This window comes from Amia ocellicauda, chromosome 13 (genome assembly GCF_036373705.1).
Source record: "Amia ocellicauda isolate fAmiCal2 chromosome 13, fAmiCal2.hap1, whole genome shotgun sequence".
Lineage (NCBI taxonomy): Eukaryota > Metazoa > Chordata > Actinopteri > Amiiformes > Amiidae > Amia > Amia ocellicauda.
The window spans coordinates 37,707,760-37,719,897 of record NC_089862.1 but is presented as its reverse complement, the minus strand read 5'-3'; the positions used below and the strand labels follow the sequence as shown (position 1 = coordinate 37,719,897).

Genomic DNA, 12,138 nt, shown 5'->3' with positions numbered 1-12,138 from the left:
AGGCTGTGACGCGCAGCTCCGGCACGCAGGCGCAGTGGGAGCAGGAAGCAGCGGCGCTGAAGTGCGGCGCTGAGAGCCGGAGAAACTCCCTCGGTCCAAGCAGCCTCGGCCGAGAGACGCCGGCGCCCATGACGGCGCGGACGGAGCGCTGACCGGGAATCAGTCACAGCGAAGCGGCACCATGGCGGACTGCGAGCCCAGCGACACTCCCGAGCCGCAGGGTCCGTCGGCGCGGTTCGATAGGAGCGCCCTGGTGGTGAAGGTGAGCCCGGGCGGAGCGGTGCGCCTGCCGGAGCCCAGCGACAGCGGGCTGGTCGAGCTGGAGGCGGAGGGGTCTGGGGAAGAAGAGGAGCTGCTGCTGCTGCCGGGGCCGGCGGGCTACTCGTCCCCCCGGGGCGGCAGAGAGAAGCGGTCCCGGTGGAATCGGCTGAGCTCGTCCTCCGACCGGGAGAACTCGCTGTCGTGCTCAGGTGAGAGGGCGGGGTGTCTAACACTGGCGGGACACTGAACACAGCTGCGCCCGTCCTTGTGGTTTGTGTGGCGTCTGTTTCACTGGATGCTCGTTCAGGCCGGATGCTGCTCCAGGACGCCGCTAAGTGTGGTGTGTCTGCCGTGGAGACACTGGACTCTCGGTCCTGAGCGGCCTCGGTGTGTGTGGAGGTGGATGTTGTGCTGCAGAACAGTTTCCTGCTTCTGTCTGTACTTCACAGAGCGTCCGTTCCCGTCTGCACTGCCTGTACTGTAGGCATACGGCGTCCACGTCAGTAGGGTCACTACGTCATCGTCAGTAGGGTAACCCCTGGGGCACTAACACCGTAGCGCTGAGAACTGGCCAGATGTCCTGTGGGCTGTGATTCGGAAAAGGCCACATCTGTCAGGCTGATGTGCTGTGTTCTTTGTATCTGTGGTCCCAGCAGGACATGCTGTAGCTACACACTGGAGTTGTGTATTTGCTTGTCTACCATTTGCCTATATGCTCAAATCAGCTGAACACAGTGTAGTCCAGTGCTGTAGCTACGCATTACACAGCTGAACATGATGTAGTCCAGTGCTGTGGGCAGCAGCGCGGTTCGTGTACAAGTTCATTTTGTGTGGATGAAAGTGTGGAAACGGATGCTTCAGAATAGCCTTCATACAATAAACTCCCCTTAAACTCACCTCAGCCCTGTAGACAGGTGTCTGTATTTGCCTCCTCAACAGCTCGCCTACTAGTGGATAATATTATGGCACTAGGAGGCTGGTTAATCTATTGTAAAAGTAATTTAGGTCTAATTTCTGGCTGTGTGTTTGGGTTCATTATCTCATTAACACAATCTTCCACCGCTAGTTCCCTTCCTGGGGTTGTTGGCCAGTGCTAAACAAGGACAGATGTTGCTGTGCCTTCTATTTGTGTTAATCTGCTGTTCATTTATTAGCAATGCAAACTCTCACTTAGTGTCAACGCACCCCCCGATTAACCTTAATTGGTGCCGTCCCACTGGGCTCCGGCTTGACTTTGTTGCTGTAGACGCCACAGCACTGCCATGTGAAGCCTGCAGCTCAAACTCTGGTCTGATTTACATGCAAAAGATAATTAAATGGGCTCTTATTTACGCTCTGCTGTGCTGTTTTGGTCATGCCAGTCAGCACTTCGTGTTAGTGTGAGTAATCTGTGTATCTGAGAACACCGCAGGCCATGTTTGGTGGAAGAGGTGGAGGATGGTCTGCGTGTTGCACAGAGAGCCCTTGGTTCTCCTGCACGGCTGCTGTAATGCCCCCGTGCTGTGGCTCTCTGTTTGTGAGCTTTAGCCCAGTGCTGACGCTCAGTGAGATTGATTGCTGTGGAGCGGATAAGGCATTGTGTAAACTCTTCTGATATCGCCTCTTTCACGTCTGTGTGGCCAAAGGTTTTCTGCTCTGGTGATGTGGTCTGCATTCACATTCGCTAACGGCAACGTCACTCTGCATCTCAGCCCGCGTCTCTGCACTGTTCCTGTTCACACATTTGGTGTTTTTACAGTAACTGGGAGGCCTGTGGTACTTTGAGCTACCCTGCCCTCCACTGCACTCATTCAACTGACAGAGGTCATGCAGTTGTAGACCCACTTGAGAGTCAGCATTTGAATAATCTCAGTTGTCATAAGAAATCTGTAATGCACAGTGTGCTGAGTATCTGGATGTGGTTACTGTATTTTATTTATAATCCCATGAATCTTAACTAAAGAAATACTGATCTTTCCTATTCAAAAGCCCAGTGAAGATAGACACGAGATCCTCTTGACATACGTCTCTGAACACTCAAGGCTACTGAAGTCGGGGAGAGTTGGAGGAAATGCACACTGTGTGGTTCGTAACGAAGGCGTGATCAGTGGGCAGGAAAGGGTGACCCCAGCCGACACATTGGGCCCTGGCCAAGCGCCGCTGTGTGGAGGGATCTCGAGGTAGAGGCCAGCCGGGCCTCCGAGCTCAACAGGTTACAGCATATGGTGTGTTTAATGGAAAAAGACAATCCCCGGAATACATAATTGTGGTGAATACACATGGTCTGCCTGCGTGTGTTGATCTGGATTCACTCTGCTTCTGTTAAACCTGTTCAGACTCGCACCTGGTCCCGGCTCTGAGAAGGACTTCAAGAGTTTGTAATGTGAGTGTTGGAGCACTGCATCTACAGCGCCTCCGATTGGTCTGCTGCTGGAGACTGACACTGCGAGGGCAGGAATTCTTCCAGGTTGCGGTTGCGTCAAGATGCATTACTCCCGTCTTACAGAAACATAAGAATGTTACGGTTGGAAAAATGCCAGAAACATATGAGTTTACTCCATTGTTAACAAAGTCAATTGTGTATTCTGTGTGGTATTGTATCTACATCTGGAGAAGTTATTTATAGTTGTTAGTACTCTGACAGCTCTAAAAATGGAAGAAAGTCACCGCATCTAACCTGAACTTCAAAACTGTTTGATGCAAATAAGGAGTAGAAATCTGCAGGAAGTTGTTCCTGTGAATGTGATCATAAGATGACTTGTGTTTACCTGAAGCTGACAGCATCGTTTCATTTTATTATGCATCCCCTAAGCAGCTATTATTATTAGAAATATGTTGGCATCAGTGATGCATATTATGCTAATGCTAACTGTCAAGTGTCTTCAGTCTACAGCCTGTCATGTGTTCCCATTATGGCGGGGACTGAATATTTTAGGAGAGTGATGTGAAAATGTAATCTGTATCAAAGCATCGCACTGAATTAAAACCCACAATACAATATCACAATATTAAATTCCGTATATGAAGAAATGCACACAAACAGGTGTCTTAAATATGAGCCCGAGGTTGACAGATTACAGGTGAGACTCGAACGCGTCCGCTGCTCTGTGGTGTGCCGTGGGAAGTCATGCTGAATGGAATATCCAGTTCTGAATCGTTCTGAATGTATTCCAAAATTCACAATTCTCGATTCTGAATAGTTGTACCATTTAAATATACTGACTGTTTCAGACAGCTTTGTCTTTTGGAGATACAGTAGATCTGTTCTATAGTGAAAACTCAATGACATCACAATGCTTGGTTTAATTGATTGTTAATTAATCCAATAATTATTCCAAATATTCCATACCTCTTGGTTTTTACTTTAATGTGACCCTAATCATCAAAACGCTCTGGATTTTCACATTGAAATGGACATACACCGATCAACCATAACATTGTGACCACTGACAGGTGAAATGAATAAGACTGATAATCTCGTTATCATGGCACCTGTCAGTGGGTGGGATATATTAGGCAGCAAGTGAACATTTTGTCCTCAAAGTTGATGTGGTAGAAGCAGGAAAAATGGGCAGCGTAAGGATCTGACCGCCTTTGACAAGGGCCAAATTGTGATGGCTAGACGACTGGGTCAGAGCATCTCCAAAACTGCAGCTCTTGTGGGGTGTTCCCGGTCTGCAGTGGTCAGTACCTATCAAAAGTGTCCAAGGAAGGAAAAGCGGTGAACTGGCGACAGGGTAATGGGCGGCCAAGGCTCATTGATGCACGTGGGGAGCAAAGGCTGGCCCCTGTGGTCCGATCCAACAGATGAGCTACTGTAGCTCAAATTGCTGAAAAAGTGAATGCTGGTTCTGATAGAAAGGTGTCAGAACACACAGTGCATCGCAGTTTGTTGCGTATGGGGCTGCGTAGCCGCAGACCAGTCAGGGTGCCCATGCTGACCCCTGTCCACTGCCGAAAGCACCTACAAAGGGCACGTGAGCATCAGAACTGGACCACGGAGCAATGGAAGAAGGTGGCCTGGTCTGATGAATCGCGAGTTCAAGGTGTTGACTTGGCCTTCAAATTCCCCAGATCTCAATCCAATCGAGCATCTGTGGGATGTGCTGGACAAACAAGTCCGATCCATGGAGGCCCCATCTCGCAACTTACAGGACTTAAAGGATCTGCTGCTGACGTCTTGGTACCAGATACCACAGCACACCTTCAGAGGTCTAGTGGAGTCCATGCCTCGACTGGTCAGGGCTGTTTTGGCGGCAAAAGGGGGACCTACACAATATTAGGCAGGTGGTCATAATGTTATGGCTGATTGGTGTGTATGAAAGTGAATTGCTTTAATTGTTGTTTTTTGTAGTAAATGCTTCCCATTTCCTTCATGTCCTTGATTTCATTAAATCATTTTAATGTAATCTTGTTATCCATATCTTGTTGTAGTGCCATTATGAACTGAAAACCTGTTGACAATCGGTTGTCAGGTGGCATCTCTTCTGTCTTTCTCGCATATATAGATATGACATTCGCACCAGTGTTAGTTCCTAGAATAAACTGAAAATTAAAATGGCATCACGCTTGGTTTTGCACCGTGGTGTTGCACAGCTCCAGTGCTGGCTTGAGTGAGACGCTGAAACCAGACACTGCAGTCCTAGTTCCTCGTGCTGTCCGCTCCACAGTTCTGCTTTACGGATTAAAGATGCGCTTGGTTGTGGTTCAGCAGCCATCCAAACTGCTTCTTCCAGAACCATGCATTTGGTACAGAAATGTTTCCCTTACATTTTTTAGTGGTTAGAGCAAATTTCCAATATGTATTAATAGTGATAATTGGCAAAGCTGCGGTTATTATCAGACTGAGATGATGTTTTTGAATCTGCATGACTGTGTCTTTGGTTTGCAGTTTGCACGCTTTATTGCGTCTTTAATGGGTTTCCAGTTGCATCCATGCGGTCTCTCTGGATTGTGGAGCCTGATCTCAAAGGGGTCGCTCTAGTCTGTAAGTGTGTATGAATGTTTAATGCTAATGTGAGAGAGCTTGTTTGGCTAATGGACCCTCGCGAGCAAAGCGGAGATGTTTCGGCAGTGATCGTGTCCCGCCCCGCTGTCATGGCATCGCTCTCAGAAGTGTTTATACTCAAAGACAAATGCATGCTGGTGTGTTTGGATGCAGGAGAATTCAATTGATCAGTGTTTATTTGATTTAGCACCCTCCAGTCTCCAGAGCGCGCTACACATTGAAATTAACAAAGTGTGCATTATTAATGCAAAAAGTAAACTCAACTATTAGGCAATTTTAAGATGAACTACACTTTCCTGCTGTGCTATGAATTGCCTCCTGTTCCCCAAAGGAAAGGGGAAAGTGTGAAAGCTGCCTCCCGGTGTTTTGTTGCATAACTGTGTCAGTCCAGGGTTTAGAGTATTTGTCCGTCAGCTCTCGTCCCTCAGCGGCTTTGAGTGGATTTACCAGTAATAAGAGTCGTAGTGCATTCAACACGCTGTTGTCTATTCAGTTATGGATCGAACTCCTAAAGTGTGGTAGAGCATTGCGGTGGGAGCTGCTTTAGACCTCACGACCAGTGTGCCACTAAGGACACGTTTCACGAGGGTGATGGCCACTAGGGAAGTGTGACTGCATTGTAGCCGACTGTGAGGGTCTCCTGTTCTCTCCCTTGTGTCCTGGGTCCTCGTCTGAGTTTTGAGAACGAGCCCCATGGCCTGGCTGTGTCTCTGCTGGTCAGGACTCCAGTCTGGGTGGTGGTGGTAGGGGGGGTTCACAGCTCATGGTCTGGTTTCCATTTGTGACGTCTATCTGCTCCTCCTGATGCAGGCAGCATGGGGGGCACTGGGGAGCTGAACTCCTTCCCTGAAGACCCAGAGTTTGCTGAGATCGTGCAGCGGGCGGAGCAGGCCATCGAGAACGGTGTCTTTCCCGAGAGGATTTCACAGGGATCCAGCGGCAGCTACTTCGTTAAGGATCCTAAAGGGGTGAGTAGAGCGAGGTCCTGCCCACTGTGAGGGCAAGTGGGCCGATCGCCACAGCGTACCGACTCTTTCTCTAAGACCGGGATTCCGAGATGTGGCTGTTTTAGCCCAAATTGTAATTGCGGATCTGGGAATGTGGCCTCGCGGCTCCAGGATCGCTGTGGCCCTGCAGCTGCTGTGTGGCCCTTACTGTTCCTCTCCCCGGGGCTGAGGTTTGAATTCACTCAGTTCTGTCGTTCCTCTGTGGAACCTGCCGGAGACCTCGCTCCGAGGCGGGGCCGGCATGCATTGTTTGGCCAGGTCTCTGTACACACAGCAGCGCTGTGGGTTGGTCTGCTCCACCCTGGGTACATCTGGTTCACTGTTGGCCCAACGGTAGACCAGCACAGCCGGCCCGCCCTGTATGAGTGTGTACTTATATTTGAGTTGGGAGCTACACCGAATCTAAGTGTGTAATAAATATAATGTATACACACAAACATCGCAGATGAGCAGCCACTGCCTGTGTTGACGAAGTCTCCCCTAGAACACATCCATATATATATATATATATATATATATTCACCCCTGCTGCAGAAGTTCAGTAATGTGATACCAACTCTATTTACTATCCAGTCCCCTGTTCTGATTGCTTTCAGAAAATAATCGGAGTGTTCAAACCAAAGTCCGAGGAGCCCTACGGACACCTGAACCCCAAGTGGACTAAGTATTTCCACAAGGTGTGCTGTCCCTGCTGCTTCGGCCGGGGCTGCCTGGTCCCCAACCAGGGCTACCTGTCCGAGGCCGCTGCATCTCTCGTCGACCAAAAACTGGGTCTGGACGTCGTGCCCAAAACCAAGGTGAGCGGAGGAGGATGCCGTTCCGGTCTCGTTCCACAGGGACTGTGGTTGGCAAGACCAGAGCCAAATTAAGATATGAAACAATAATAAAAACCTCTGACTGGAGATTAAAACATCTTTCTTGTCCTTCTTCTCAGGTGGTGTTTCTGGTCAGTGAAACGTTCCACTACACTGCAATCGACCGTGCCAAGTCCAGGGGAAAGAAGTACGCTTTAGAGAAGGTCCCCCAGGTCGGCAGGAGGTTTCACCGCGTTGGTTTGCCTCCGAAGGTGAGCCGGTGCAGAGGACGCCCTGCGGCCGTGAGAGGAGCAGTGATGCCCAGACGCGCGTTATTGCCTCTCAAGTGCGTCCCAGGCTGATCTCGCATGCTGCTGAGACTCGTGGGCTATGAAGATGCTGTAGCAGATCAGTGATTGGGCTTGTGTGCATCTTCTGTAGTGGTATCTGTCAGAGCTAACCCGCAATACGCTGCCCTCACTGGTGATGACGCATTCTCAGCATCCGTGGCTTTTAGCAAACGTTGATTGAAACACCCATAAAAACTGACGGAGGTGTAGTGATCGCGTGGTTCCGCACTCACTCGACATTACTGAACGCCCCGAACACCACCTGACACCCCTGGTCAGAATTGAGTTTCCCCACAGCTTTCTAAACTCCTTTAAGGCCTGCAGGCTCTGAGCAGATCAGAGTCGGTGCAGAGCTATTGGGAGAGTCGCTGCAGACGAGTTACACAACAGGAAGAGAAGTCCTCTAAACTGTGTTCAGCAGTTAAACGCTCTCTGGGTGTGTCACACGAGGAGAGGACTGAGTGACTGAACGCAGCTGACCTGGGACTCTGTCGGCACCACGGCCGAGCCGCTCAGTTTGCTCCCAGTGCGCCGTGCCCAGGAGGTCGGCAGCCTTCAGGCACAGAGCCGTGAGCTCCGGTGTTGCTGTGCGTCTGCAGGGTTACTGAGCGTAAGGCAGCCAAGTGCGCCGCTCATGCCGGCAGCGTTCAGGCGGGGGCTCTGTTCAGGGGTTGTGGGATTGTGGGAAGAACGTTATTCAGCCAAGTCAAGTTCTCGCTCTTCTGCGCAGGTTGGCTCGTTCCAGCTGTTCGTGGAGGGCTACCACGAGGCCGACTTCTGGCTCCGGAAGTTCGAAACGGACCCCCTGCCGGAGAACATCCGGAAGCAGCTCCAGTCGCAGTTCGAGAGGCTGGTTGTCCTGGATTATGTCATTAGGAATACTGGTACCCTTGTCATTAAGACTGCTCTCAAGCTTCTGCGTACTGTGGAGACTGAGCACACGACCCTGATTGTGCTGTACCTGTGTGACGGCACCGGACTGCAGCTCAGCATTACTGTCGTCTCTAAACCTTCCCTTTTTCTTTTCCCAACCCTTCTAGATCGAGGCAACGACAACTGGTTAATCATGTACGAGAAGCCCGGGAGCGCCACTGTGTCAGAGAAGGTGAGGTGCAGTGAGCGCTGCGTTCGGTTCTCATGACACCGGCGTGTTCTGACTGACAACGGAGAGCCTCTGAGCACGGGAGGCGATCCTCTAAAGGCTGCGTGTAATAATTCAGACGAAGCGTGTGCAGCTGTGTGAGGGCGACATGCCATGCAGCTCTCTATACAGACTTCTCATCGCGACGTGATCGAACCCTGATCTGGATCCGCTGATGGTCCGAGAGCTGTGTCTCCATACGATAGCGCTGATGTTAAGGTCAGAGAAGGCCGGCCCTCACGGGCCTCGGCCTCCTGTGCGCGAGTCCTGCGGGTCCAGCCCCACAGACTGACACCAAGTGCGCTTCAACAGGAGTGTGAAGCGTCTGTGCTCGTCCGGGAAACTGTTTGTATCGAGTTGGTTTTGTGGAATAATGTCGTTTTCATTTGTGTGTCTCCTGTCACTGCGGCTCCTCCAGGACAGCGACTGGACCCTGAAGACGGATTCGGGCATCAAGATAGCGGCCATAGACAACGGGCTGGCCTTCCCCTTCAAACACCCCGATGAGTGGAGGGCCTGTGAGTGCGCCGCTCTACACACACCTACACACACACTGACACACACACACTGACACACACACACGCTGGCTTGCCCCTTCACCTGGTGTGCCGCTGCGCTCTCCCACAGACCCCTTCCACTGGGCGTGGCTCCCGCAGGCCAAGGTGCCCTTCTCCCTGGAGACGCGCGAGCTCGTCCTGTCCCGCATCTCCGACATGAACTTCGTGCAGGACCTCTGTGAAGACCTCTACGAGATGTTCAAGGTGCGCTTCGCTCCCTCGGGCTCGCCTGCTTGCTCAGAAATGTGATGATATTTATCAGAATATAACCGAACCGTTTTAATTTCAGAGGGACAAGGGCTTCGACAAAGCCACGTTTGAGAAGCAGATGTCTGTGATGAGAGGACAGGTGAGTCACGCTCGTGTTCCTGAATGGAAGCTGATTTAAATCCAGGGTAGTGGGGGAGCGTCTCCTCTGGGTTGTAACTCCTCTCTCACTCCCTCTGGCTAGATCCTGAACCTGACCCAGGCCCTGAAGGACGGGAAGAGCCCGATCCAGCTGGTGCAGATGCCCCGGGTGGTGGTGGAGCGCAGCCGCAGCGGCAGCCAGGGCCGTGTGGTGCAGCTGGGCAACGCCTTCACGCAGACCTTCCACTGCAAGAGGCCCTTCTTCTCCTCCTGGTAGCCCCGACCCCCAGCGCACCGGGACCCTCGGCCTCGCGGTGCAGACGGCTGCCAACTGCCAAATCAAAACCGAACCACGAAACTAAACTTGAATCTTTGCAAAAGTGTTTTTGAATGTAACTGAGTTTACAGATCGTCCCGCCAGCGATTCCAGTGCAGGGGACAGAGTATTTTTTCATACGATGAATGTATTGTGGTTTTAAACGTATTAAATACTCTACGCAGCACAGTACTACGGGGGCTTCTGCTGCCGGCTCTGAAGGACAGCGGAGCATCTGTTCACACCTGGTTCTTAAAACGCATCTTGGGTGTTTTTGTTTTTTTCTTTTCCAGAACATATGATTGTAAAGCTTTAGATAAATTGTTAGTTTAAAATATGTATTTAAATGAAATAAATTTACAAGTTGTTTAATGGGATTTCATTATTTGTGAGAAGCACAGCTGCCTCTATGAAGACCGGAGTCTTAGTGGCTCATTACGGGTTTGTGTGAATGTTTCTCCGTCTCTTCTTGAGCTCTTTTCAGAGGAAACTGCAGTTCAGAGTCACAGAGAATATCGCTGTGTAGTAAACATGTACAACATGAGACAGTGTCCAATCGAGAGGAGGCCATTCGCCCCATTGAGCTCGTTTGGTGTCCATTAATAACTAAGTGATCAAGGATCCTATCCAGTCTGTTTTTGAATGTTCCCAAATTGTCTCTTCAGACACATCGCTGGGGAGTTTGTTCAGATTGTGACGCCTCTCTGTGTGAAGAAGTGTCTCCTGTTTTCTGTCTTGAATGCCTTGAAGCCCAATTTCCATTTGTGTCCCCGGGTGCGTGTGTCCCTGCTGATCTGGAAAAGCTCCTCTGGTTTGATGTGGTCGATGCCTTTCATGATTTTGAAGACTTGGATCAAGTCCCCACGTAGTCTCCTCTGTTCCAGGGTGAAAAGGTTCAGTTCCTCAGTCTCTCAGTAGGACATTCCCTTCAGACCTGGAATAAGTCTGGTTGCTCTCCTCTGAACTGCCTCTAGAGCAGCGATATCTTTCTTGAAGTGTGGAGCCCAGAACTGTCCACAGTATCCAGATGAGCTCTAACTAGTGCATTGTACAGTCTGAACATCACTGCCCTTGTTCTCAATTCTACACTTTTGACAATATACCCTAGCATTGTGTTTGCCTTTTTTATTGCTTCCCCACATTGTTTGGATGGAGAAAGTGAGGAGTCCACATAGACTCCTAGGTCTTTCTCATGCGTTACTTCATCTAGTTCTATTCCTATAGTGTCATTATAGTGGACATTTGTATTAACTTTTTAAATATGTTAATGATTTCTGGTCAGATGCCCTCAGCCAGGGCTACTTACTTTTCACTAGAAACCCTTTTAAAGTATTTCAAAATGCAGTAACAATCAGTACAAAAACAATAAGTGCACATCCCAAGACTGATATACCACCCAGTGCAGATGCAGTGCAGTTAAGCCCTGTGTGTGAAGGGGTGGGGTGGGCAAAGGAGATGTTCCAGTGAAATTATAGAAGTGCTAGAAATTTCTCTGTAATCAGGAGCCTGAGGGAGCAGAGTTAATGCGTGTGAGAGAGCGGAGGTGCTGAGCTGTCAGCCCAGGCTGCGTGTCACAGGTACCCTCTGAACAGGTGTGTCTTGGGCAGAGGCCAGGAGGGGTCAGGGACCGGGCGGAGCTGCCGGCGGTGGGGAGGCCGATCCACTGGGTGAGGGGTGAGGAGGAGCACAGAGGGGTTCAGCGAATCTCTGGCACAGGAGGACTGGAAGCTCGGTTGGGGGTGGCTTATGGAGCGCCGTTTGTGCCAAAAGTGTTCGTCCATCAGTTTGGTAGTTCATTGGGAAATTAATTCAGAAATTCTTCAATTTGGCCGTTCAGCCAGCAGTTTGGCCATACAGTAGTAAATTCATCCAGGAATCTGTCAAGTAATTTGTTAATTTGTCTGATTCGTGTGTCAAATAATCCATAATTACATTGATCAACTATGTAATTAATGTGGCTATTAATTAATATAAACAGACAAACGTCCAGACTTATTTTAAACCACAGAGGTTACAGTCACCACCACACTGTGGAAATAGATTTTAATTTGTCTGCTGCAATGGTTTGTTCCAGATCCTCACAGCTGGGAGGAGAGGTGTCTCCTGCTGTCTGTCCTGAAGCCCCTGCCCTTATTGTGGGTCCTTGGGTCTCTGCATCACTGCTGCTCTGTGTGTCATTGTCAGGAGACAATGCTGAGGTGTGAGTGTCTGTATTGTGTGTGTGTGAGAGAGAGAGAGAGAGAGAGAGAGAGAGAGAGAGGGTGTGTGTTTGTTTGTACTGTCTGTGAGTGAGAGGGTGTGTGTTTGTGTGTGTGTGTGTGTGTGAGAGAAAGAGAGAGAGAGAGAGAGAGAGAGAGGGTGTCTGTGTGTGTGTGTG

General features: G+C 50.1%; 1 protein-coding gene across 1 annotated transcript; it reads left to right on the top strand.

Moving 5' to 3' along the window:
* pi4k2b (phosphatidylinositol 4-kinase type 2 beta) lies at positions 1-10,133 on the top strand. Its single transcript, XM_066720920.1, has 10 exons — positions 1-470; positions 6,059-6,216; positions 6,852-7,052; positions 7,190-7,321; positions 8,130-8,283; positions 8,440-8,504; positions 8,959-9,058; positions 9,168-9,301; positions 9,387-9,446; positions 9,549-10,133. The coding sequence occupies exons 1-10, from the start codon at positions 182-184 to the stop codon at positions 9,720-9,722; spliced, it is 1,467 nt and encodes a 488-aa protein (XP_066577017.1). The 5' UTR covers positions 1-181; the 3' UTR covers positions 9,723-10,133.
* The last annotated feature ends 2,005 nt before the right edge of the window (positions 10,134-12,138 follow it).